General features: G+C 40.5%; 1 protein-coding gene across 18 annotated transcripts in view; it reads left to right on the top strand.

Annotated features, from left to right (window-relative positions):
* EHBP1 (EH domain binding protein 1) overlaps positions 1 to 22,663 on the top strand; it is a 212,299-nt gene that overhangs the window by 13,985 nt on the left and 175,651 nt on the right. For all 18 annotated transcript variants that reach the window (XM_064647676.1, XM_064647675.1, XM_064647688.1 and 15 more), the window contains exon 3: positions 15,512 to 15,569. In XM_064647676.1, coding sequence (XP_064503746.1) covers positions 15,512 to 15,569 — 58 coding nt within the window. The remainder of the gene's footprint in view (positions 1 to 15,511; positions 15,570 to 22,663) is intronic.

The following is a 22,663-nucleotide window of genomic DNA, read 5'->3' as shown; positions in this document are numbered from 1 at the left end:
TGCAACCATACAGCACCTATTCTTCCTTTACAGGCAGAAGGCAACCATACAGAAGTATGTTAACTAGAGACATTTTTATGGAAATAGCTGCACAGCCAGCAGCTATTAAGCACTTCTGTAGCAAAATAAAGTGATTTATATTTCTGATTGTACCAGAGCAACTATTGCAGTTCGGAGTAGCTTCCCTAACTGAAGCAAACTTGTCACGAAAACTGTTCTGAGCAAGCCTTGATTATCAAAAATATTGTTGTGCCCCTGCTTTTTTTAAGGGAGGAGTAATCCATCATTACTTACATCTCCAAGTCTGAACCTTCAGCCCAGCAGAGCAGGTCATAGGGCAGGACAGGTGCTCAGCCAGCACTGATGGGAACAGAACAGAACTAAGGCTTTGCCAAACACAAATATTAGTGTTTCACCTTCATAATTGATAATAATCAGTTCTTTCAGAAACTGTTTTGAAAGGGAGGTTCCATCCTCTCTTGGTGAATGCTAATTAGGATTTCACCTCTCTTTGAGTGAGTGTGATAGTAACAATCGTACAGTGAAAGAAGAAGTCTAAATTTAAAGTGTTTCAGGGATTCTTTTTGTGCTGAATGAAAACAAACTTCGTTATTTAAATATTTCTACCTTTTAGAGACAAGTAGAAAAAGTTTGGCTATTGATATTGTATGATATTAAAAAATTCTGAATATTCTTTTATAACATTTTGCAAGGTAGCTTTGTAAATAAAACTGCAATATGTGTCTAACCTTCCCCAGGGCAGTTTTACTCAGTTCAAATTGATGTGATGATGATCTCTCTCTCTATTTGAACCTGGGAAGTTGGTTTTTTACATGTGTACAGTGGGAACTTAATTTTTTCTATCCCAGTGCAAGTTCCCAGTCACAGCAAAGAAGTTTCACACAGTGCTCTCTCTCTTGCTACCCAGATGTAGCCAGAAGCTGCAGAGTGTTTTTTTGAGAATACTGAAACTAGGAGAGCTTCCAAAGTTACTGAAAGTTATTTTGTAGTAGAGGTTATTTTTGTTTCTTATATAAATAGTTGTATGTCAGTCTGTTTAGCACCTTCTTTTGTTCAGAGCAGACTTGATAAATTCTGTACATGTTTTTTCTATGTAGGTATTTTTGACTTGGAGGGTGAAATAAAGTCTTTGCTTCTCAATCTACTAGAGAATGTGGTCTAGTGGTAGAAACAACAAAAGTAAAACAATCCTGGTCTTGCACTAGGCTTCCTTTCAGCTTCCCTTGTAACTGTGCAGACAAGTCATCTTTCCAATCACTCCCTAATTCGTGTGCACAAATCACCTTACATAAACTCTTCTACATTTTAGGTTCACAATTACTTATAAGCAGGATTTATATCTCCTATTAAGGGCCAGGTGGTATCAGCTCTTTGTTCTGTGGTAATGGTGTAAAACTGCAAAATGACACTTTGCTGTGAAGAAATAGTGCTAACAATTTCTCTGTGCAAAAACTCTGCAGCCACACAGCTCCATTATAAATGTAGTCTTACAAGACTGTTTTGTGATAGAGAAATATGATCCCCATTCTATGTCTCTGAAATACAGAGAAATTGTGCAGAAGGTGCAAGAAACCCTCTCTGTACTGATAGGAGTAACTGAGTAAATTAGGAGTAACTGCCTAACTGAGGAAGAAGCTGCAAGTTATACTTCGCAAACTTAGAAAGTGGTCCCTTCCTTTTTCTTTTTCCAATATGAATCATGTTAATAACAAGGTCTTTTACAAGTGTGTTTGGTCATAGAGGTTCAGGGTGGAAACTGTTTCAGAGCAGAGTACTGATGGAGCAGAGTACTTGGGGAAAATGGGACAGGGATTCTGGAGGGGAGGTGATCACATAATCACTGATTGACAGTTGCTGATGCAGGAGTTGAAGGAAGGTTTTTGTTGTGAGGAGGGTTTTTTGTTTATTTTCTATTTGCTTCCCTCTGAGTGATGTGTAATTAAGAGTATGTGTAATGGGTAAATGTCAGTGGGGAAGGAAGTAATTTGTGCTAGGCTCTGAGTACATCCTTTCAGGAGTGATGTTTCTAAAACATTTTATCCAGTGGTGGTGATATTAGAAAATGACCATAAGAACCAAACTCCTCTTCAGCAGAGGTGATGAATGCCCACAGCATGTAATTGCACTTGAAAGCCTACATGTTGATTACTGGAGTGCAAAAGGTTCAGGGGACCCACACTGTTTGTGTCAGATTCACTTGCAAATGGTTGTTACAGTCTGTAAACCCAAGTACTTTAAAAGAGGTGTTTATGTAGCACTAAACTAAGGAAGAGAACTTGTTAAACTCTGAAGACTTTTGGGAATAAAACTGATAGAATGGAGTTCAGTTACAACTCCAACAAAGCTGTGGCTGCATAGCAGCATGTAGCCTTATCATTACTACAATATAATCAGAACTGTTGGAATATTCTGCTTAAGCTTGTTGACTTCAATATATACATCTGCTGTCTGGATTAGAATTGCTGATCTTCCCCTCCCACACCCCTTATATTGCTGTAGAATTTATTCTGTAATTTATTTTCTGCTTGAAATTTGCATGATAGCTTTTTCTTTCATATCACATCCATAAAATCAGTCCCAAAATCTAATGCTTGTGGAAGAGAGAATGTGAATATAGGGGGAGAGAGGGGGAGTGACATTTTATTTCTTACCCTTAAAAAAAATGCCAAGAAATCTATGGAGTGTGTTTGTTGCTATTATTTTACTTGTTTTTTGCTCCAGCATATCTGTTCTGTGACTTAGTATAGGAACAGATAAGGTAGTACATGAGACATTTGAAATATTTATGAGGCTAAACTGCCGGAAATGCTCTGAGTTTGGTCAGACAGACTATATTCTTGTCTCTTGAGGGAAGCAAACCTCCATCACCTGTTTCAGAATTGCCAGTCAGTCGTGGCTGATTCTTGAAGACCAGAATTGTACAGAAATCCAGTGCTTCAAAGGCAGAAGAAAAATGTAGGTGCTTGTTCTTTATGTCTGGTGCTGTTAACAATGTGATGAAACTGTCCACGTGTCATCTTTACCTTGCTGATATTTTTTCCTCTTGATCATTTGGACCTTTTTTCCTCCCTTGGGTGTTCCAGCTGTAAGGTCCCAGGGCACCTGTGATCCCTGTCCATGTCCTAGAAGAGGCGAGAGGGCTAAAGGAGAGTATGGCTGAGGAGGAGAGGGGAGCCTGCATTCATCATCAAATCCTGGGGTTATCTCGTTTATGTGAGGTAAAGTGGGAAGTGGTGTGACCTCACCTTGAATATTGTGGCAGTTTTGGTCACCACAATACAAGAAAGATATAAATCTTTTAGAGAGCGTCCAAAGGAGGGCAGTGGAGATGGTGAAGGGCCTTGAGGGGAAGCCGTGTGAGGAGCAGCTGAGGTCACTTGGTCTGTTGAGCCTGGAGAAGAGGAGACTGAGGAGAGACCTCATTGCAGTTAAAACTTCCTCCTGAGGGGAAGAGGAGGGGCAGGCTCTGCCACCTTCTGCCCTCCTGTTGCTGAGGGACAGGCCTCTCTCTCAGCAGGCAGAGAGGTCTGGTGGGCTGCAGACGTTTGTGTGCTTGCCTTGGGGACAGCTGGTGACAAGTGCCTGCAGGTGCTGCTGGGGACGGGCCACGCGTGTCAGACATGGCTCGGACACTTTGGATTTACTGTGTGTCCTGATGGAAAGGTCTTGCAGCTCAGAGCCTGGATGTGGCAGAGGCAGAGCACTTGTAGGAGCTGTTGTGCTACTGCACGTGAGTGGAAACACATCAGGTTCTGGCATCCTCAGCTGGCACAAGGAATCCCACCCTGCCTGTTTTGGGGAGCTTAAAGGTTTCATTGCATCTTTTCAGCGATGTGAGCTGATGTTACAAAAGCCAAATGTCTGAATCTGGTTTACACTTGGACTTCATAATTTTCTCCAGAACGCTTATTTTCATTGGCTTTGAAGTTTGAGGGTTTCGATGGCCCCAAACATCTTTCCAGGTGAACTGCATTGAAATTAATGGGTAAATTCACACCTCGTATGGTACTATATTGCTTGTCTGTCTGCAGAACAAACACAAACCCTGTATAGGTTAAAACTGACCACTAGCTGAGAAGCCAGAGCAGTGGGAAATAAGACTCCAAACTTGCCTGCAATGAAAGGAGCTAGAGGCTTTAGCCTAACAGGCCTCCTGTCTACCTTTGTCGGTGTCAGGTCCAACTGGGAGCTGCAGAGCCAAGGGCAGCAGTTGTGATTCCTTGTCCAATGGCTTTGGGGAAGAAAAGTGGCTGAGGAGGTGTTGGTAGTGCACAGGGTAATGTGTGAAGCAGCAAGAGCTGCTGTGCCAGCGCTTATCTGTCAAAGCTGAAGAGACAAGGTTGAATTAACAGATCAAGCTGAGATAAGTGGTCTGTGCAAGGTCTTGTCTATGCTCAGAAAGTGGAAAAGTTAAGGAGAGCTGACTTAAAGCATGTAGTGCATAAATAAAGCCTTGCTGAATGCACTCAATTCAAGAGATCTGCTCATCACTGTGGTAGCCTGGTGATCTTAATATTCCTGAGCGTTCTTCTGTGGGCCTTCCTGTCCTTTTGAGGCACTGGTACTGCTGGAGTGGGGCCGTGCACACACGTGTGCAGTGCTGCCCCTGCCAAGGCTGATGTTCCATCTGGGTGCTCCAGAAGGAAATATGTCAAAATTTTGCAGGCTTCAACTTTTGAGCCTTGTTTGTTTTAAAGATGAAAAGTGCATTTTGTATAAAGTATGCTGAAATATGTGGAAAATCTTATTTTGCAGAATCCAAGGAGTTTGTGCACCCACGCATCTCTATTGTCCATGTTGATGATTCTGCACATAACTGTTTTTCCCCCTCAGTGCCCTGTGTGAACTCTGCACAGCTAAAATTGATTCCCATTCCCTTGATGGTTAGTTTACAGAGTGGATTTTATTCATTTGGCTTCTTTGACCTTAACTAGGCAAACGTATTAAAATTCTGATTTAAAATGGAATAATTTACAACAACTTATCATAATTTCATTTACTGTAATGCCCTTCTAAAAGCTTGAAATTAAAATTTTTGCTCCTGTTTATCCTCATTTAATACCAGATCCCGCAGCACTTAATTTGGTGGGAGGTTTGTGCCTTTCACTGTAAGGACACTGTTCTTCACTTGGCACAACAAGGTATTGCAGTAAGTTTGAGAGGCTTTGTGTTTTACTTTGAGTGGTTGGCTCTCACTTTGCAAGATTAAAAGTGTATTTTGCTCCAGGAACAACGTACCCTCCCTTTTTATTCACCTTTCGGCTTCCAAGAAGAGCTGCTTTACACACCAGACACATTTGTGTTTACAGATAAAAAATTTTTGAATTAGAGTAAGATTGAAGTCTAGGGTGAGACAAAAATGCTTAATCTTTTAAGCTGTGTGTGCTATGGGATAGAGAGGCTCTGTCTCTTTGTCCCTTTGCCTCTTTTAATGGTACAAGACTGGAATCCAGCCTACAGGACATCAAATCTACACAACAAAAAATCTGGAAAGAATCCAGGTATGTCTCCTGTGGCTGAAGATGTTCCTTTACAACTGCTCTGTGGTAATATCCTTCAGCTGTGTAAGGCAGCTGAAACATTATCGGGCATTTCACTATAGCATGGGAAAGGTGTGGGTTCTGCCTGTTTTTAGCTGATATAAAATACCAACCATGACAGCACAGAAAGAAGGGAGAGGGCAACACAGTAGCCAAGGTAATGACCAGGTTTAGTGTCCAGTTACAAAATTGTTTGATGAGTAGGAAAAGGCCTCCACTTAAGACTTTGAAGGGGTTGATACTTGTATCCATGTATCTTCATTGGGAATGTAAGCAAGGAAGGGACAGTGTTCATTTTTAATGGTTTATGTCTCAACAATCCTGGGTATATAAAGGACCTTGAGAAGTGTCCTGTGGGATGTTAGTAACCAGTGTAAGCTTTTTGAAGGAGAGCAGGTACAGCTTGGTGTGCTGACAAAGATGTGAAGGACCACTTCTCTGTTTCTTCTGTAGGGATGCTGAGACAAAGAGCTGCCCTTAAGACTCTGTTTGTGGGAGTGTCTGACTTGAGTGAAAGATATTTAGATTATTTAGAAAAATAAAAACCACAAACAGAAAAAAGATACAATTTCTTTGCGTGTTTTCAGCATCAGCACAAATTTAGCTCTACTGTAGGCACTGTATGTTTGCTTTTTTAACTGAAAACCATGCTTGAAACAATCATATTAAATATGCTGTTAATTTCCAGCTTAGCTCATCTTGAAATAATTAGTTACAATCTAGTTCAGATTGCTGCCAGGCATCTTACAAACAGCAGTTACTGGCAAAATCTGTCTGGGTCCTTAGTTGGTGGTGTTCTTAGGGGGTTTTTTGACCTTGAAATAGAAACGTTTCATCAATTGTGTCTGCAAATTATGAAGCTTGGTATTTTCAAAATACTCTCTAGTTTTTAGAAGCTGTAAGATTATTATTTTTTTTACATTTCAAAAGAGAAATAGAGGTCTTTCAGTTAGGAATATTTTTTTTTGCCTTTTTTTGGTTTTGTTTACCCCGTCAAGCCCCTAATATTGGCAGGAGGTTTTGTGTAGTCTCTTAAGTATCCATGACTTAACATACATTTTTTTCATATCCAATACTTGCTGCTGGATATGAGCCATGGGTGTTACTTTGAGGGCATTATTCAAAAGGCTCAGTCAGTTTTAACTTCCTATGAATAATAAAAATTTTTAGACTTTGGGTGTACAATTCTAGGGGAAGAACTGTTGACCTATAAATAGAAATAATTGATGTTGTTTTTGAGATTAACTTCTGTAATCAGAAGTGGTATTTTCCCTTTCAGGAGGTAGCTTAGACACAGTGTAACAACTTAAACAGCTTGAGCAGGAAGGGGAGGAGTCATTCTAATTTTGCAGTCTTTGGAACAGTTATTTAGCTTTAAATACAGATCAAATAATTACACTTCTTATGGCTGTGCCTCCATCTTAAACCAGCTCTTGAAAGGCCACTAACATGAAATGGGGCATCTCGTGGAAAATGATCATGGCAGTTTCCAGTTCCCTGGAAACCATATAAAAAAATTTTGTATATCTGGTAATGTTTTCATTAACACGCAAAAAATAATATCTTTAATGTTGACAAACATCTACATACAGCTTACTGCTGCTAGATTTATCTCATTGGCTTATTCTCAATATTTACATTTTGATGGTGTCATTAAGCTTGGAGAGGATGAGGTCTGTGGAGGCTTTGGGGTTTTTTGTTTTGCTTAGTGTGCAAGTGTGTGACTTTGGTTGGGTGCAAGTTTGAATGCGAGGTTCTTGTGTTTCTCTGTGGTGTTTTGGGGCTGTGGCTGCTTCAGAGATTTCCAGTAGCTGGTGCTTTATTGCAGTTGGTAAAATTTTCTGGTTTGAGGCTTCTGAAGGGTGGCAGAAAGGTGTGTTGCTTCCACCGGTGTCCCAGCTACTGAGGAGTGTCCTCCCAGTAACAGACTCACCTAGAGCAGGTGATTCATAATCCTGTGGCTGGTCACACAGACAAGGTGGTGCCAGAGTCAGAGCAGAGAAAGCAGTTCAAGTTCTCATATTTGAAAACCTTTCTTCCCCAAAAATGAGTTCATACTTCTTGATACCATGTCTGTTCTGGCCGTGGTTGAGAACACCTGACAATATTTGCAAAGTCCAGTCTCCTGGGCAGAGACAGGGGAAAAGAACTGGCATAGCATTCCGTGGTTTCACTAGCCACTCCCTCCTCCTTTTTTTTTTTTCTGTGTGATATTAATTTGCAAAAGCAAGAGGAGGCTGCTGACAGATGAGGAACCTTTAATTAGAGACCTCACTGTGCATGAACCAGGAGTGCTCATGTCTCAGAATAAATATGGATTAACTCAGGGCTCAGTAAAGTCATCATTTGGAAAACTAAATAAGAGTTTGTATCACACCAGTCCTTCCACACTGCTCCTGTGGTGTGGACACAGCACACCACAGATCTGCTTCTTAGCTTGTGATGTATTACGCAGTGTTAGGCTACAGTCTTCTTTGGAGTGTAACTCCAGAGTTTGCACTGTCTTTGTAGCTTCAAGCACATATTCAAGCTTTTCAAATTTACAAAGAGGTAGACTGCTGTGTGTCCTACCTACAAAAAACAAACAAATGCTGTCAGCCTTTTTTTCTAGGTTGTATAACCATCTCAGTCCCATAACCTGAGCACCTGAGGTGGTGATGTGAACTTTCTCTTCCAGACAAACCCTGCAAGCCGATAGTGTTCCACCCATGCTGTCCACTCAGAAGCTTTTAGTGTGTTCACAATTTCTGTGTGTCTTCAAATGGTAAAAACTGCTTCGTGTAATCTAAAATATGGTCTTAAGTAATAAAAGTGAACAAAACCCCCTGGTGCTGTTGGTTTGGAAGGGAGCTTCAAAAGACATATGGTGCCAGATTCTTTTACTCCTGCCTGTGCTGAACTGTAATCTTCTCTGGGATGTGTCCACATATTGCAAGGAGAGGAGGAGGATGGAGGCATTAGTGCTTTGTAGCTTCTGGAAGTTGCTGTGTATAAGTCCTACTGTAGACATTGGATTTTCTGTGGAACAGAAGCAAAAGCCCTTGTTCACATATCTCTGTGTGAGTGTCAAACTTGCCCAGGCAGTAAGAGCAGCAAAGATCGTCCTCCTCTTTAATTGCTCATGGTAGGCTATGCAGAATTTCTCAGATATATTTTAGACAAATTGGAGGAGGAAGTTTCTGTTGTGAATAGTTTAGTTTCCTAAAACTGTGGTTCTGGTGGAAGATACACACTTTTCTGCTCTGCAGGAACTGCAGAAAAAGAATTTTTTTTCTCTGCTGTTTCCAGACTGAAAACCAGAAAAGCCTTCTGTTTGAATGCTATTTGAAAAAGAAATAAAGTATGCAAAAGGGAATAGGGTTCTATTAAAACCAACAATGGTGTGCCAGAAAGTCTCTTGCATATTTTTTAATACAAAAAGATATTATTTAATATGGGCATTTGTTTTTGATGGCTTGAAACTATGTTTCAAGCAGCATTTGTCAGTCAAAGAGTTTTAGTTTTGTTATGTTTTTTACACTTTTTATCATGAGAATAAATCTAACACTTATACTTGTAGTGCTTCAAAATATGAAGAAATAACACAATAGGGCATCCTCAGTAACTCACATACGTTGTTGTACAGAGATGTTATTTTTGGTTTATAGGCAGAGGTATGAGTAGGTCATGGAACATGACTAAAATCAAAGGGAAGGTTGATGCTGTTCAGTATCTGCCTTAAAATTTTCTGCAGACTTGTATAGTCACTGAGGACAGGAGATGAAATTTGAATTCAAAATTCCTGGCTCAAGTTTGCTAAAACTGTTTTTCGATGATCCTTGTTACTAGTCTGTTTAATTGCCTTACACAGCAGCGAACATGGAGAGGGGCAGGTGACGCTGATCCCTTGTTTCCTCTAAGGAAGTGCGGGATGGGCACACAGAGATCTGCCTTGGGCACTTGGGTTTCACAGCGCATAGGTGGTCTGGCACTTCACCTTCTCAAACCAGCTTTCAAATGCACTGTTATGTATGAGGTGAAAAAGTGGGGTTTTTTCCTAACTATTTTCTGTTTACTCACGTGGCAGCTGTCAGGTCCCAGCTCTGCAGGGAAGAGGATCAGAGCAGTGAGTTCAGCGGGTTCGCCGTGGGTCAGGCCCCGACGGACTGTGCGGGCGGGTTTTTTTTTTTTAAAAAATACATTGATTTGTTGTTGTGAAAATGTAGAAGACTAAATATCCTGACAAAAGAACATAAAAAGGAAAATCAAACATCTGAGAAAGATCTGGTTCATGGGAGCTTCCTGTGAACCTTCCACTGTAAAGTGATTTTAAAAAAGAATATGCTGCACTGTTTCTATTCAGGGTTTGTCTGAATGGCCCCATTAACCTGTGCTCCTTCCTGCCAGTCAGCCCGAGTCCCCTGAACTTACTTGACTGGGGAGGTTGGTATCACAAGCAAGCTTTCCTTAAGCAACTCTTGGGGGTTTTGGTATTGTTTGCTATAGAGTATTGGGTGGTGTGTCTAACCTGTGGTGTGGTAAGGTTGTGTAGTGTAAATCTGTGGACTAAGCATTGCTGGAGTAAAGGTCTGCCTAAGGGGAGTGTCTGTGATTATAAGAGAGTGAGATAAGAAATCCACTTGACCCTTCTTGTGCAGTACTCCTCCTTGGGAGAAGCAGGGCTAAATTGGACCAGGAAAAGAAAGCTTCTACATGGAGGGCAGCTGGATGTGGCATCAAATTCAGGGACTAGTCAAGTCATCCTTGTGTTACTGCCAAAAGGACATTAAAGAGCACAACTTATGAAGACTAGTGTCAGTTTGTGTATTCTGCAGTATAACATTCTGTTGCAAAAAGCTTTAAGAAAAGATTTTGCTAGGTAGGTTCTGTAGAGGTTGTTTTGCTCAAGATTCTTTGCTGCAATAACTCCTTGAAAAATTAAGTCAAATCTGTCCTTGTCGCTTGTTCTGAATAATGGATGAACTTGGGCTTTGTTTAATTCAGCTCATTCTGCAAACTTCATTTGTGTTTGGTTTAAGAAAATCAAGTAATCAGCAGTACATACTACACATTCCACTCTGTCTTGCAAATAGATGCTGTGCAGATTCAGTAGGTCTGATTGCACTTGTAAAATAGGTCATAGTGTCTTGCCTTTTCCCTGTTTTGTTTAAACCAAGCAAAGGCAAACTAGAGCTTCTTTTGAAAAACAAAGCATAATCTCCAGATGTAAGTCTTGTAGAGGCCAGTTTGTTTAGCTGCAGATATATTAAAAAAACCCCTAAAATCCATCTCACAGGGAAAATTTTGGTCTTTCTACAGCTTGTATCATCTTGAAAAAACCTGTAGAGACCTCTGGTGGGAAGAAATGAAGGCGGAATGTTCTGTGTTAGAAAGTGAAGATGTAGAAGTGGACAGACGGTGTCCTCTTACTTTCCCTGTTTTAATGATTCCTCTTTTGAAATTTCCCAGCCTTGCTAAGACTACTGGGTGGTTTCAATGACGGAAGAACAAACTTTGCCTTATTTTAGGGGCTTTATGAGTGTTCCACAGTGAGTTGGATTGGGAGACTGCTGTTTTGATTCAGGTAGTCTGACATGGTAATGCTGTGAGATGGTTGAGGAGTCTGTGCACAGACCTTACCCAGGAGTCCTTAGCTTCTACCGTGGAAGTTAAGGTGAGGTGGGGAAGAAAACCCCAAACCCTTCCTGAAATGCAAAACTTCATCTTGTAACTTCATCTTACAATTGTCTCAGAGGGGTTTTATCTGCACTGCGTTTGATTTTCTCGTTATTGTCTCTGGCTCTTGCAGTCAGTGCTGTACCTTCACTCTGCAAGAGGGCTCATTTGGCAAGTGCATCAATCCATGACATCATTCCAGCAGTGTCTCCAGGCCTGGTTAAAGCATCTGCAGCGCTTGACTGCACTCCCTGCAGTTGTTGGCAGCTGTGAAATTTCATTGATTGTGACCAACAGGAAATTCTGAAGGAAAAAAAAGCTTAGTACAAGGCTCAGGAAAGGCCTTGGCTAATGGTAATACATAGTATAGTGTAGGTCCCAGTGCAGAAGAGTGCTTTTCAAAGTCATTATCTGTAAAATGAGGAAAAGTAAATTAATGGTGGTGCAGAACCAACCACATTTATTTTTAAGAGACCATTAGAGAGCCTTGATAGCATTTCAGCGGTCGTGTGGGAAGCTGTGTGCTGGTGGGGTGGGAGGGTTGGTTCCTAATGAAAATCTTGCCTGGTGTGCACAATGCAGAAGGGACAAAAGGTTATTAAAAAAAATTCTTATCAGAAGTACTTTGACATTAGTCCTCAAGTAATTATTTTTATCCTTCAATAGGTGCATCTGCATGCTATTGTGCTAACACTGCTGCCTCTCTTATTAATTATACTCTTTTAAGCTTGCTTCACAGGAGTAATCTAGCAGCCTGTACAAATTAATGCAGTTCAAATCAAACATAGTAAGTATAAAACAAGCTCAGCTGAAAAAAAAAAAGGGAAAAGGGAAAAAAAGGAGGGGGGAAGGCAAAACCTAACACTTAAGGCAATTTGATGCCAAAACAAACATTCAGGCTGTAGCTGTGGGGTACATACAAAAAAGGTATCTTTCACTTTACAGGCGTTTAGAGGTTATTGAATGTTTTGAAATGTAATGATACCTTGTTACGAAAAATACTCTCACCTGTTTTCTCACCTTTCAACAAAAGTTAGTTAGTCATTGGTCTTGCCATTGGCTTCAGTGGTCCTAATTAAAATTAAGTGCATTTACAATTCTTTCCAACAAGCGATTCTAAACCGAAACCTTTTACAGTTTTTTGTAATTGAACCCTAAGTTTGGTGGAGAAATATGTCTTGATTCATGTTATCAGCTTCTGCTGAAAGGTTTACAAAACAAGAGTTAATAGGAGACTGATACCTTTCATGTCCTTCTTTCACAAATGATGTTTGGAGAGTTCTGCAATCAAAATATTGTGCCAAATATTTCCTGGAATAATCAAACAAAGCCCCAGAAGACCTTGAATCTTGCACAACCTCCTTTTCAATTGGTAAAATTTGCAGTGTACAAAGGTTTTTTTCAGTATGTAGAATGTTTTTATTACTTTATTTCTGATTCCAGTATTTTATATATATATATTTTAATCAGTTGTTTCAGTGGGACAATCAAAGATATCAGAATCATGGCTTCCATCTGATAGAAAAGCTGGCATGGTTTTGAGTTATAGGTGTTTTATACATCTGTTTTTTAAATCCCACTTTAGTTGCTTGGTATGCAGGGCATCGATGAAGCTCTTTTGCAGAGCCACAGACTGTGAAATCAGAGTCTTCCCTGCTTCTTTGCTAAGTTTCACTTGTCAGTAATAAAGTAAGTTTACCACTGTAAATTGCCTTTCTTCAGGAATAGTTTCTTGTGAACCACACAAAAATGAGTAAATGCCAACCACAGGTTTATGGTAGGCTTTATAAAACACCATCTTTTGGATCCAAATTGGACCTTCCACTGGATCCCTGCTTTTCCCAGTGGCAGTGCCTGATGTCCCAGTGCTGATGGCTTCCTTCAGCCCCACTCCCAGGGAAGTGCTGCTGCCTTGCCAATGCTGACATGGTGGGAAATGCACAGCATCCCCAAGGCAATTGTGGTAGATTCCAGTACGGTATTAAATACTTCTACTGAAAGGTCAGTGGTGTGGGATTGTATGGATTGAAGCAATTAGTGTGGAGATGTAGCTGTTCAGCTAAAACCCAGTTCTTTTCCCCTGCTCCAACTGCATTGTCTTAAGGTTAGCAGTGTGTTATTCCTTACCTTATGGATACTGGCTTTGCTGGATAAGTGACTACATGAAAGCTCATTTAAAGAAATGAGAATTGTTGTTTGTGCAGCACAGAAAATTAATTTTTAATTATTTTAATAGCTGACTATTAGGTTTTGTTCAGCTTGCACCATTGTGGATTTTGTATTTGGAATGATCTCCAAATTTACTTTGTAAATGTATAAAAGATACTAAAACTGGTCTTCAGTCTAATTCTTCTGAGGTGATTTTATTTGCTTTAATTATTGGCTAATGAGCAGCTGAGATTTATGGTGTTAAAGGAGGGGGGAAGTCTGAAGTAGGAAATACTACCTATTGAATTCAATGAGCAACATGCACTGTGTGATTTTGGCTACTTCCTAGCACTGAGACATCACTAATAACCTTGAATGCAAATTTGCTGATTAAAAATATGAGCTGGGCTTTTTTTTCTAAAAGTGTTTTGGCATAGGAGAACAAGGAACAGACTGTGGAAGTAAAGGTTGCTCTTGGTTTCGCTTGTACAACAATTCTATGAAGATATTTAGAAATTGTTGGATTTGTGACTTTCTTGAAGAAAATCCCGTAGAAAAACTGCTGTGCTTACTGTTTGGTTTCAGTGAACATGTGGTATACATAGTGGGGACACTCATCCTTTGGGATGTTTTCTTCTCTTCCCTTCTCTCCTCACTCCATTTTGCTAAATTTTCTGTCTCTCTACTGTGATGACCTTCCTTGTTTTTTGTTTTAGTGAAGTACCTCTGGATGTGGATTTCTCTCATACTTGAAGCTGAAGGAGCAAGTTATGCTCAGTACTTAACAATATAAATATATAATTATTAAGCCAGTTGAGTTTTCATTTGAAAAGTTAGGATAGAAGTGTGGGGGTTTTTGGATGAATCTTTTAGTAATGATTTCAATGCCCCCCGTGATTTGTTTTGCTTCAAGGGTTGCACCAGTGTCGCAAAATTCTGAGTAGCAATGTTTTTCCAGGCAGAGTTGCAGGTTGAGTACTTTTAAGTGGAGATGTGAACTCCATTGAAAATCATTTGTGGGTGGATTTGTAGTTGGGCTTGATAATGGAATTCAGGTTATCAGCCAGAAAACAAAGCTGGAATGGAATCAGGAGTCTCCAGAAGAGGGATTATGTGTCTGGAAGTGGGACCAGAATTGTGGTCATCATGCAATGGGAAGTGTATCATGGGGGGGAAAAAAAGGTCTGGGAGTTAAGTCAATATCAAAAATCACTCAAACACCACTGTAAAACTAATAAATATGTAATAGGGGTGTAACTATTAACCAAGAAATAACTCTTAATAAAGTTAAAGAGAAAATAATTTGTACTGGAAGTGTCCTTTATTGAGGTTTCCTTCTGCATTCATTAAAAATGCCAAATGAACAATTGCTTGGGAAGCCACACTGATTTTCAACACATTTGTCCTTTGGAATAAAAGTTGAGGAAGTGCTGATTATCTGTCTGGTCATCAAAGGAGATTTTGAGGGGGAACAGAGGACTCAATTTTCCTATTCTTTGTGTTATTCAAGTAAAAAAAGTAATCCTTTGTGTAGGTAAACCTGAAATTACCTGTTGTTGGGTTTTTTGTGTTGTTTTGGTTTGGGTTTTCTTGTTGTTGGGGCTTTTTTGGTTTGGTTTTGGGGGATTTGTTGGTTTTTTGTTTGTTTGGGGGTTTTGTTTTTTGGTTTCTTTTGTGTTGTTTTTTTGTTTGTTTGTTTTTGTTTGTTTGTTTTTTGCTGCTTAACAGTACCTTTTCAATATGTCTGCATAGAAATTCAAACTAGAATTTGCATTGATGTTTATTTTGGGTACCAGATTGTTTCCAAGGTGTCTTTATGAAGTCTGGATCCTGTGGATCCTGTTCTCTGCCCCATGGAAGAGTTTCTGCTCAGGTGTGCTGCTGGCTCTGGGGAGATGTCCACAGGCAAGGAGAGCAGGAGGACAGTGATGACATTACTGTGTGGATTGGAGGACAGCCTTTTTCTATAAATACATGTTATTTTTCCTGTTAAATGACTGATGCTGTCAGTGGTTTTCAGATGAGCTATTTTTAAGACATCGTGTTATCCACTAAGGATGTCATTATGTGTTGCAAGAGTTTTAATATAAACTGTTTACGTATTGATCTTGTTGTAAATTAAGCTGTTTCTTCCTTATCTTCAACAGGCAACCAGATAAACTAGTGGTGGTTTGGACAAGAAGAAGCAGAAGAAAATCCTCTAAGGTTAGTTGATTGCTTAATAAGTCCCAACTTCAGTGAGAAGCAGGGTCAGCTCTTTGAGGGACTGGGGTTTTTTTTAATGTGGGGAGCAGCCATATAAATGAGAAATATTTTAATTGTTGTCTTTTCTTTTTGACTCAGTTTATCCATAAAGCTCAGAATAAGCTGCTGTTGATGTCAGTGCTAATTTATGGGAACTCAACTCCAGTTTCAGCTTTGGTTGGTTGGTTAGCAGAACTGTATCATCATCAGTTCAATTTCAGTTATTAATTGCTAGACCTAATTAGAAAGGACTATCTGTTTCACTACTACAAGTGTATTAAAAATAATTAAAAAAAAGTAATAAGGAATCTGACATCCCTGCAATAGGCAGATAAAGTCTGAATAAGATGCTATTTCATAATTCGAAATACTACAAATAACAAATAATAATTGCAGGCTCTTTCAGCCCAGCAGTGTATCTTTGCATTAAATTTTTACATTTTACATCTACTAACACTGTGAGAAAGCCTGTGAATTTGTGGTTTGTGACTAAGAACTTGTCAGCCTGAGGAATGGGAAGTCTATCCAGTGTCTGGACATGCATAAGTTTATTTTGCATGGGGGCAAGAGTGCACACTGGTTTCCTCCCTTCCCAGGAGTATCTCCACCTTCAGATGACTCGGTCTTGCTCATTCCCTTTCCCCACACTGTTGTCTCGTATCTTGATTGGGCTTATGGCAGGTGGTCTTGTCAGAGGGGAAATTTTGGAACTTCTAATAATTCTTAATCACTTCATTTAAAAAGGAGATGGTCTAAGCTTCTTTTTTGGGGGGTTATGCATGTGACACAAAATGATACTTCCAAGAACTCTGTGATGGCAGAGAGAGGGCACCCACGATATAGAAGATATCTTGAAATAATTATTTGTTGAAGAACTTAAGTATTTAGAAAATGTGGTATAGAGTTTTCTACCCTGCTCAGGAGAGACTTTGAGGTTCTTTTTTTAGTGGTACTCCTCTTTTTCTGACTTCTCTTTCTGATTGTCATACGTATTTGTTGTATTTTGTCTTTTAACTCGAGGTATAAGTTATTCTAAGCTGCTTTAGATAAAGACTAGTTACTGACTGAAAGTGACTGCACAGCCTAAATGCCTGCTCCAGTGTGTGCATCCAAAATTCTGCTTTAGGTTATGAAAACCCAAAGGTGTTACCTGGTAAGTAAACAAGGCTGTGAACTTAGTCTGGCACCTTTTCCAGGGTAACTGTTCCTGTTCCATGTTCTGTACTCTTCAACAAAGCCAGTCAGACTGTTCCTCTTTCACTGAAGGATATACCAGTTTAAGTTCCCTTGAATTTCTGGCGTGTGTATCTAGGCAGTAACTGCTGATGTGTGGTGTCTGATGTGGCTCACCCTGTGATAACTTTTCTCTTTTAGTTTCATTTCTGTAGAACAGAGAGAAAAGACATATTAAGCAGTTAAGTGCAATGCTTACCCAAGCATTGTAACCCTGAAAAGCTTGGTGAAAAACAAGGTATTTGTCCATGAATGACTGCTTTGCTGGGATTCAGAATATGTTCAGAAGCAGAAGCCCTAACAAAAGTCCATCAGGGCTTTGTGAAATGATGGGGTTTTGCCTGTTGTTTTATAGGATCCAATGGCAGCATTTCCCTGAGGTGAGAGGATTTTCTGACTTTAGCTCAGCTTTTTGGGCTTGAAGTTTTTTCAGCTGGGCCGTGAAATTCCAGGGCATGTCCTCTCTTTTGGTCACCAGGCAGTAGAAGCAACTCTTGGATAAACTGGCAGATTTATCTGAGACTCATAAAAGTCTTTGGCTAACTAATTAATTCATGTTTAGTAAGACCCCCCCTTTGAAAAAGGCTGAGTGGCCCTGAAACCTTGGCAGAGATAGTTAATTCTAAGCTTAGGTAGTTGATGTGATTTGAACTGTTTGGGTCAAAAACTGTAAATCAATAAATGTTCTTGATCTCTTACTCATCCTGCCAGTAAAATACTTTATTCAACATAGTTGTTCCATCTAATTGCTTTATTGGAAGCAAGTCAAGTGAATATTTCCTTTTATTTTATTTTTGATGGACACTGGGTTCAGTGAGTACAAAACATTAATAATTGTCTATGTTTTTCAGCTTCTTTGAGAAGGAGGAAGAGAGGGATGAGGTCTTAACTTACTGAGAATATGTTGTAAAGGCTTCTTTGGAGGTTATGATTTCTGAACTTTTCGGATCATTAAGGATTATAAGGGATAACCCTAACAGATAGTTCAAACTCGCAGAATAGTTGAGGTTGGAAGAGGCTGCTGGAGGACATGTGGTCCAACACCTCTGCTTAGTAGTGTCAGCCAGAGTGAGTTGCTCAGGATTGTGTCTGGACAGCTTTTGAGTATCTCCAAGGTGGGAGACTCCACAGCCTCTCAAGGCAACCTGTGCTGGTGCTTGGTCACCCTCATGGTGGAAAAAATGTTCCTTGATGTTCAGAGGGAACATCCTGTTTCACTTTTTGCCCATTGCCTCTTGTCAATGGTGCTACTGGGCACCACTGAGAAAATCCTAAATCAGTTATCTGTGCACCTTCCCTTCAGGTATTTATACATATTGATAAGGTCCCCCTACTCCTGAGCTTTCTCTTATCCAGACCAGTCCCAACTCTCTGTTTTTCCTCCTGAGGGATCATCAGTCCTTTAAACATTTTCATGGCCCGTTGGGTGCTTTTCAGTAGCTCTGTGTCTCTTTTGTACTGGGAAAGTACAAGAGATGTATTAACTGAAAATGGGGTGTGGCTTGGAAGATGGTGCTATGGACACATGCTGGGACTGGCCTGCTCTAACTGATATAATAAGATACCACTGAGCTGAAAGCTGTGTTCATGATGTCCTTTGAAGCCCTTATTTTTGTAGGTTTCTATGATTTTTGATATGCCTCTTGGCCCACATACTTTCTTTCCAGGTAAGCTACAGTGGTCCCTTTATTACAATAAATAATAGGAGACATCATGTGCAGGAGTCTGAATATTTTACTTGTTACTGTGGGAAACAGAATAGGAGCTGTACATGTGTTAAATTACAGTGAGTTTCAAAGTGTTGCAAACGAAAAGCGAATAATCATTTAGAAAAAGCATTGAAATAGCAGAATGATGGATGGATGGATCCAGGACCATAAATATATCCAGCACTTACTGACCTTAATGCAGATTTAAGTTACTTACAGTTCTATTTTGGGATCCGCTCTCTATAGGCAAGTCTGATTTCGAATTTCATGAGGCAATTTCAAGACAACATGGCTCTGTGTGGTTGGGCATATTCATTGTGTGAGCTGACAAAAATGGTGATTTGCAGTTTTGCTATACTTGGCAGAATTTCTGTGCAATCCTAAAACCAAAATGAACTTTCAGCTTGGGGAGGGAGGGAGTTCACCTGTCTACTGGTGCAAATGTTGTCTGTTCTCAAAATCAGGTAGACTCTTCAAACTTTATTTAGCCTGTATGTTGGGCACCAGGTTTTCAGGCCCTGGGCTTTTGGTCTTGCTTTTGTTTGGTTTGTTTGGGGGTTTTTTGTTTCTTTGTTTGTTTTTTTTTTTTTCTTTGTGTTTTTTGGTTTTGGGTTTTTTTTTTTTTAGTGATAGAAGAATGACTTTGTTCTATTGTAGAGCAAGGGAAAAACGTGTTGTAAATATGTTTACCTTCACTTCACTGAGATGCTCTCGAATTTCCAGGCTTTGAACCAAGAAATTTCAATTTGAAAATAGATGTTGCCATGATGTCAAGGAGGTACTTTCTACTATTCCTGTGAACATACACAGGCTTATAGTTGAATTATGCACCTCTGAAGAATCAAATTTGCACTTGCTTCTGAGAGCCTGACAGAATTATTCTTCAAAGATTCTTTTTGTATCAAAGTGAAAAAAGGTGTTTTGCCTGTTATTTCAACGACTCTGCTGCAGGTTTATCAAAAATTGTTTAAGCACAAAGGAGAAGGAACAACGCTGGGAAGAGGGAAAGAACTTGAACAGTAAGAAGTAAGAGCCAAGAGAAGCAGAGGGGCAGGGTGTAGAAAGGATCCCTTGTTGGACACAAAAGTAGCCTGCCCAGCCTCTTTTCAAGGCTATACCATCAATAAAACAGCACTTGGGTCACCTGTTTTGCTGTCCTTGGCAATCTCTCTGGCTGCTTCATTGCCTGGTGCCAGCCCTGCCTGTCACTGTCAGGTTCTTCACTGGCTGGAGTTCCAAAGGCATGTTGTGACTCTGACATGCTGGTGACTGTCCAGGACCAGCACAGTTCCATAATGCCACTCCTGTGGCTTCTCAGTTTTTTAGTAAAGTAATAAAATTGCATTTTGTTGCAAGTGTAAGTGGTCAGAATCAGGATGAGTCATTCTAATGGTTGGTGGATGCATTTTAGGCATATGATACAGTCTTTAGTAGGGCAATTGCAAATGGTTTTCCTACCACATTGCTGCCTTGTTGAGCAGACAGTGGTTAGGGAGAACATTAGGACTTAGTGGTGAGCAAAACTGCTTTGTCCATAAAGAAGTTGGAGGGTGTTACAGAAGGTGTAGGACATGAACAGAAAAGACTGCCTCACTGTTCTGTGGCTAAATGCTGCCTTAGGGAGTTCAGTTTTGTCCCATCCTCATGTACAAAGCTCCTGGCTGAGGCTAGGTAAGAGTATTAAAACTAGATTTGATGTATCTTTCCATTTTTTTGTGTGCCAGACATAGGGACTGACAAAAAAGTCTGCTTTGGAAGACAAAACAAAGGTTGTTTCGTGCTTAATCCCTCTAAAGTGAGGGTGTTGCTGATTTAAGCAGACCTTGCTAAATTAAGGGAAACTGGTTATTCTTTCCCTGCTTGTAAATTTGGGGCCGTAATACCCTTCTTTTTCCAGAGATCCCATAAAGTTGACTTGCGGTGACATTCTGAGGTGCAGTGATGGCAGTTCCCAGAAAACGATGAGAGAAATAACTTTGCATTCACAGTTATATGTTTGTTTGTTTGTCTGGGTTTTGATGGGTTTTTTGTTTGGTTGGTTGGGTTTTTTTGATAAGAAGCCCTCTAGATAATGTCAGATAATGCTTGATGAGAAGAAGGGCAAGAAGCTCATTATCTGAGCATCATCTGTTGTGGACGGTGAATGAGGCAAGATTTGGTGAAAGTAACAGCAGGAATATTTAAGGAATGTGTCATGAATGTGTATGTGTGAAATTAAGCTTCTTAAACAGAGAATCTGTGGTGAAAATGAGGGGTTTTTGCTCATTTTCCAAGCTTACAGTTTTTCTGTAGCTTTTTAGCAGTAATGCATATGCACACAGATGCACAATTGCAGTTGTAACACATGTGTGTGCTGATGAATTGAAGACATTCATGGGAAGACCTGTGGGAATCTGCTGGGTTCCTTTTCTGCTCTAAAGGGGCACTGACAGCAATGGGTTGATCAAAGGCTGCCTGGAGTTTCCAGGGCTTTGAACTTTCCTCTTTGGCACGTGCTGGGTTTTTTGGACTGCATCCCAGGGCAGGAATGTTGTTCTGATGCCCAGCCTCTTTAACTGGTGGGCCAAGCACAGTGGTTTCAAGATGATCATGGGGATGCAAGCTGTAGTCTGGAGTATGGTCTTTAATTTGTCTCCCTTTGTGATACTGAATTGTGGTACAGAAGAAAAGGAAGAAGCCATTCACAAACTGCCCGTTGAGGTTTCCTCTGGTGTGGGGGAATTAGCAGCTTTTCCTAGTCCATTCTTTTTCCAGTTAGGTCCACTAGCAGCCAGGTCATACTGAGCTCTAGCTGTCCCCGGATGGCTTTGGTGGGACTCATTACACAGAGCAAATTGGAGCAATCCTCAGCCTTCAAAAGACACACTGGAAGCACCAGATGAAGAATCTGGCTGCTTAATGTCAGCTCTTCCTCTTGAGTTATTATTTTTTTTCTTTTCCTATGTAAGTGTTCTGCCTGGATAACACTGAAGAAGAGGGATTATCCTTACAAGCTGAGCTGCCCTAAGCACTGTTGGAGCCAGTTGAGCTCCCGCTTGCTTCTTGTGCCCTGAGTGGCCTGTCACACAGACAAGTAGCAGAGCTGGTCTGATCACAGCCAGCTGGCAAAAAATTTTTCAGGAAAAGAAAATCAGCTGTTTACTGGCTCACAGTAAAGCCACTCTTGGGGACTGCAGGTGAGGAATAATGGTGGGTCTGTTTCTGGTGGCTTTTGCTTTTAAAAAACAATATTGACAGCCTTGCTATAAGAACATATTTTTGATTCATAAATATAAACTGTTTCATAATTTTCATCAGGCTCAAAATATTATTGTCAGCTCCAGGATCTTACGGTAAAGTAACATGCAATTGTCCTGCACAACAGAGGCAGGATGAGGCAAGGTGGTACTGAAGGAGGCAGAGAGCAGATGAAGCATCTGGAAGGGTAGGCTCTTGAAATAATGTAATACCAAGTCTGTCTTTTCTCCTTTGCTTGAACTGGACAGTTGTGATGTTCACATCACAGGTGGTGTTGCAAAGTTGGCTGTCTGGATTGTAACTGTTGTTTCAAAGAGAGAAAAAGAATCTCCAAACTGTATAGCCTGAAGTGCCCCTGTGAGTCTGTAGGCTCACCTCCACAGCCTTTCTGTAAGAGATTTCCTCCTCTGCCAGTCACCACTTTTGTGCCAGAGCAACACTGTAGGTTGGACTATGTCATTCACAGCCCTACTCTATTTATAGGGTACTTCAGCAGCCCCTCCTGTAGCTCCTGTTTCCTGATTTAAAAGAGCTTTCATGCTATATTGTCTCCTCTCATTTTCTACTGGCAGTCAAAAGGGAAGAGTTGCTTTTTGCCTTGAAATGCAACAGAGCACTTCTGCTTCTATTTCCAGACCACAGCTCTCATCCCTCAGATCTAGGAGACAAGTCAGGGAAGGGGAGGTCTGTGGGTGAGGCACCCGCTGCTGGCAGTCACTTCTGCTTAGCTGCTCTTGCCTTGACTTCCAAGACAATGGGAGATGGCTGGTGAAGACTAATAGCAAATGAGGAAAAAGTGGGCCTGGAAGGCACAACCCAAGGGGAAATGGAGTTAGAGGTGAGGATTAGAGTGGAAACATACTGTGCAGGTGCAGC

Source organism: Pseudopipra pipra, chromosome 3 (genome assembly GCF_036250125.1).
Source record: "Pseudopipra pipra isolate bDixPip1 chromosome 3, bDixPip1.hap1, whole genome shotgun sequence".
Lineage (NCBI taxonomy): Eukaryota > Metazoa > Chordata > Aves > Passeriformes > Pipridae > Pseudopipra > Pseudopipra pipra.
This window is presented reverse-complemented; position numbering and strand designations above follow the sequence as displayed.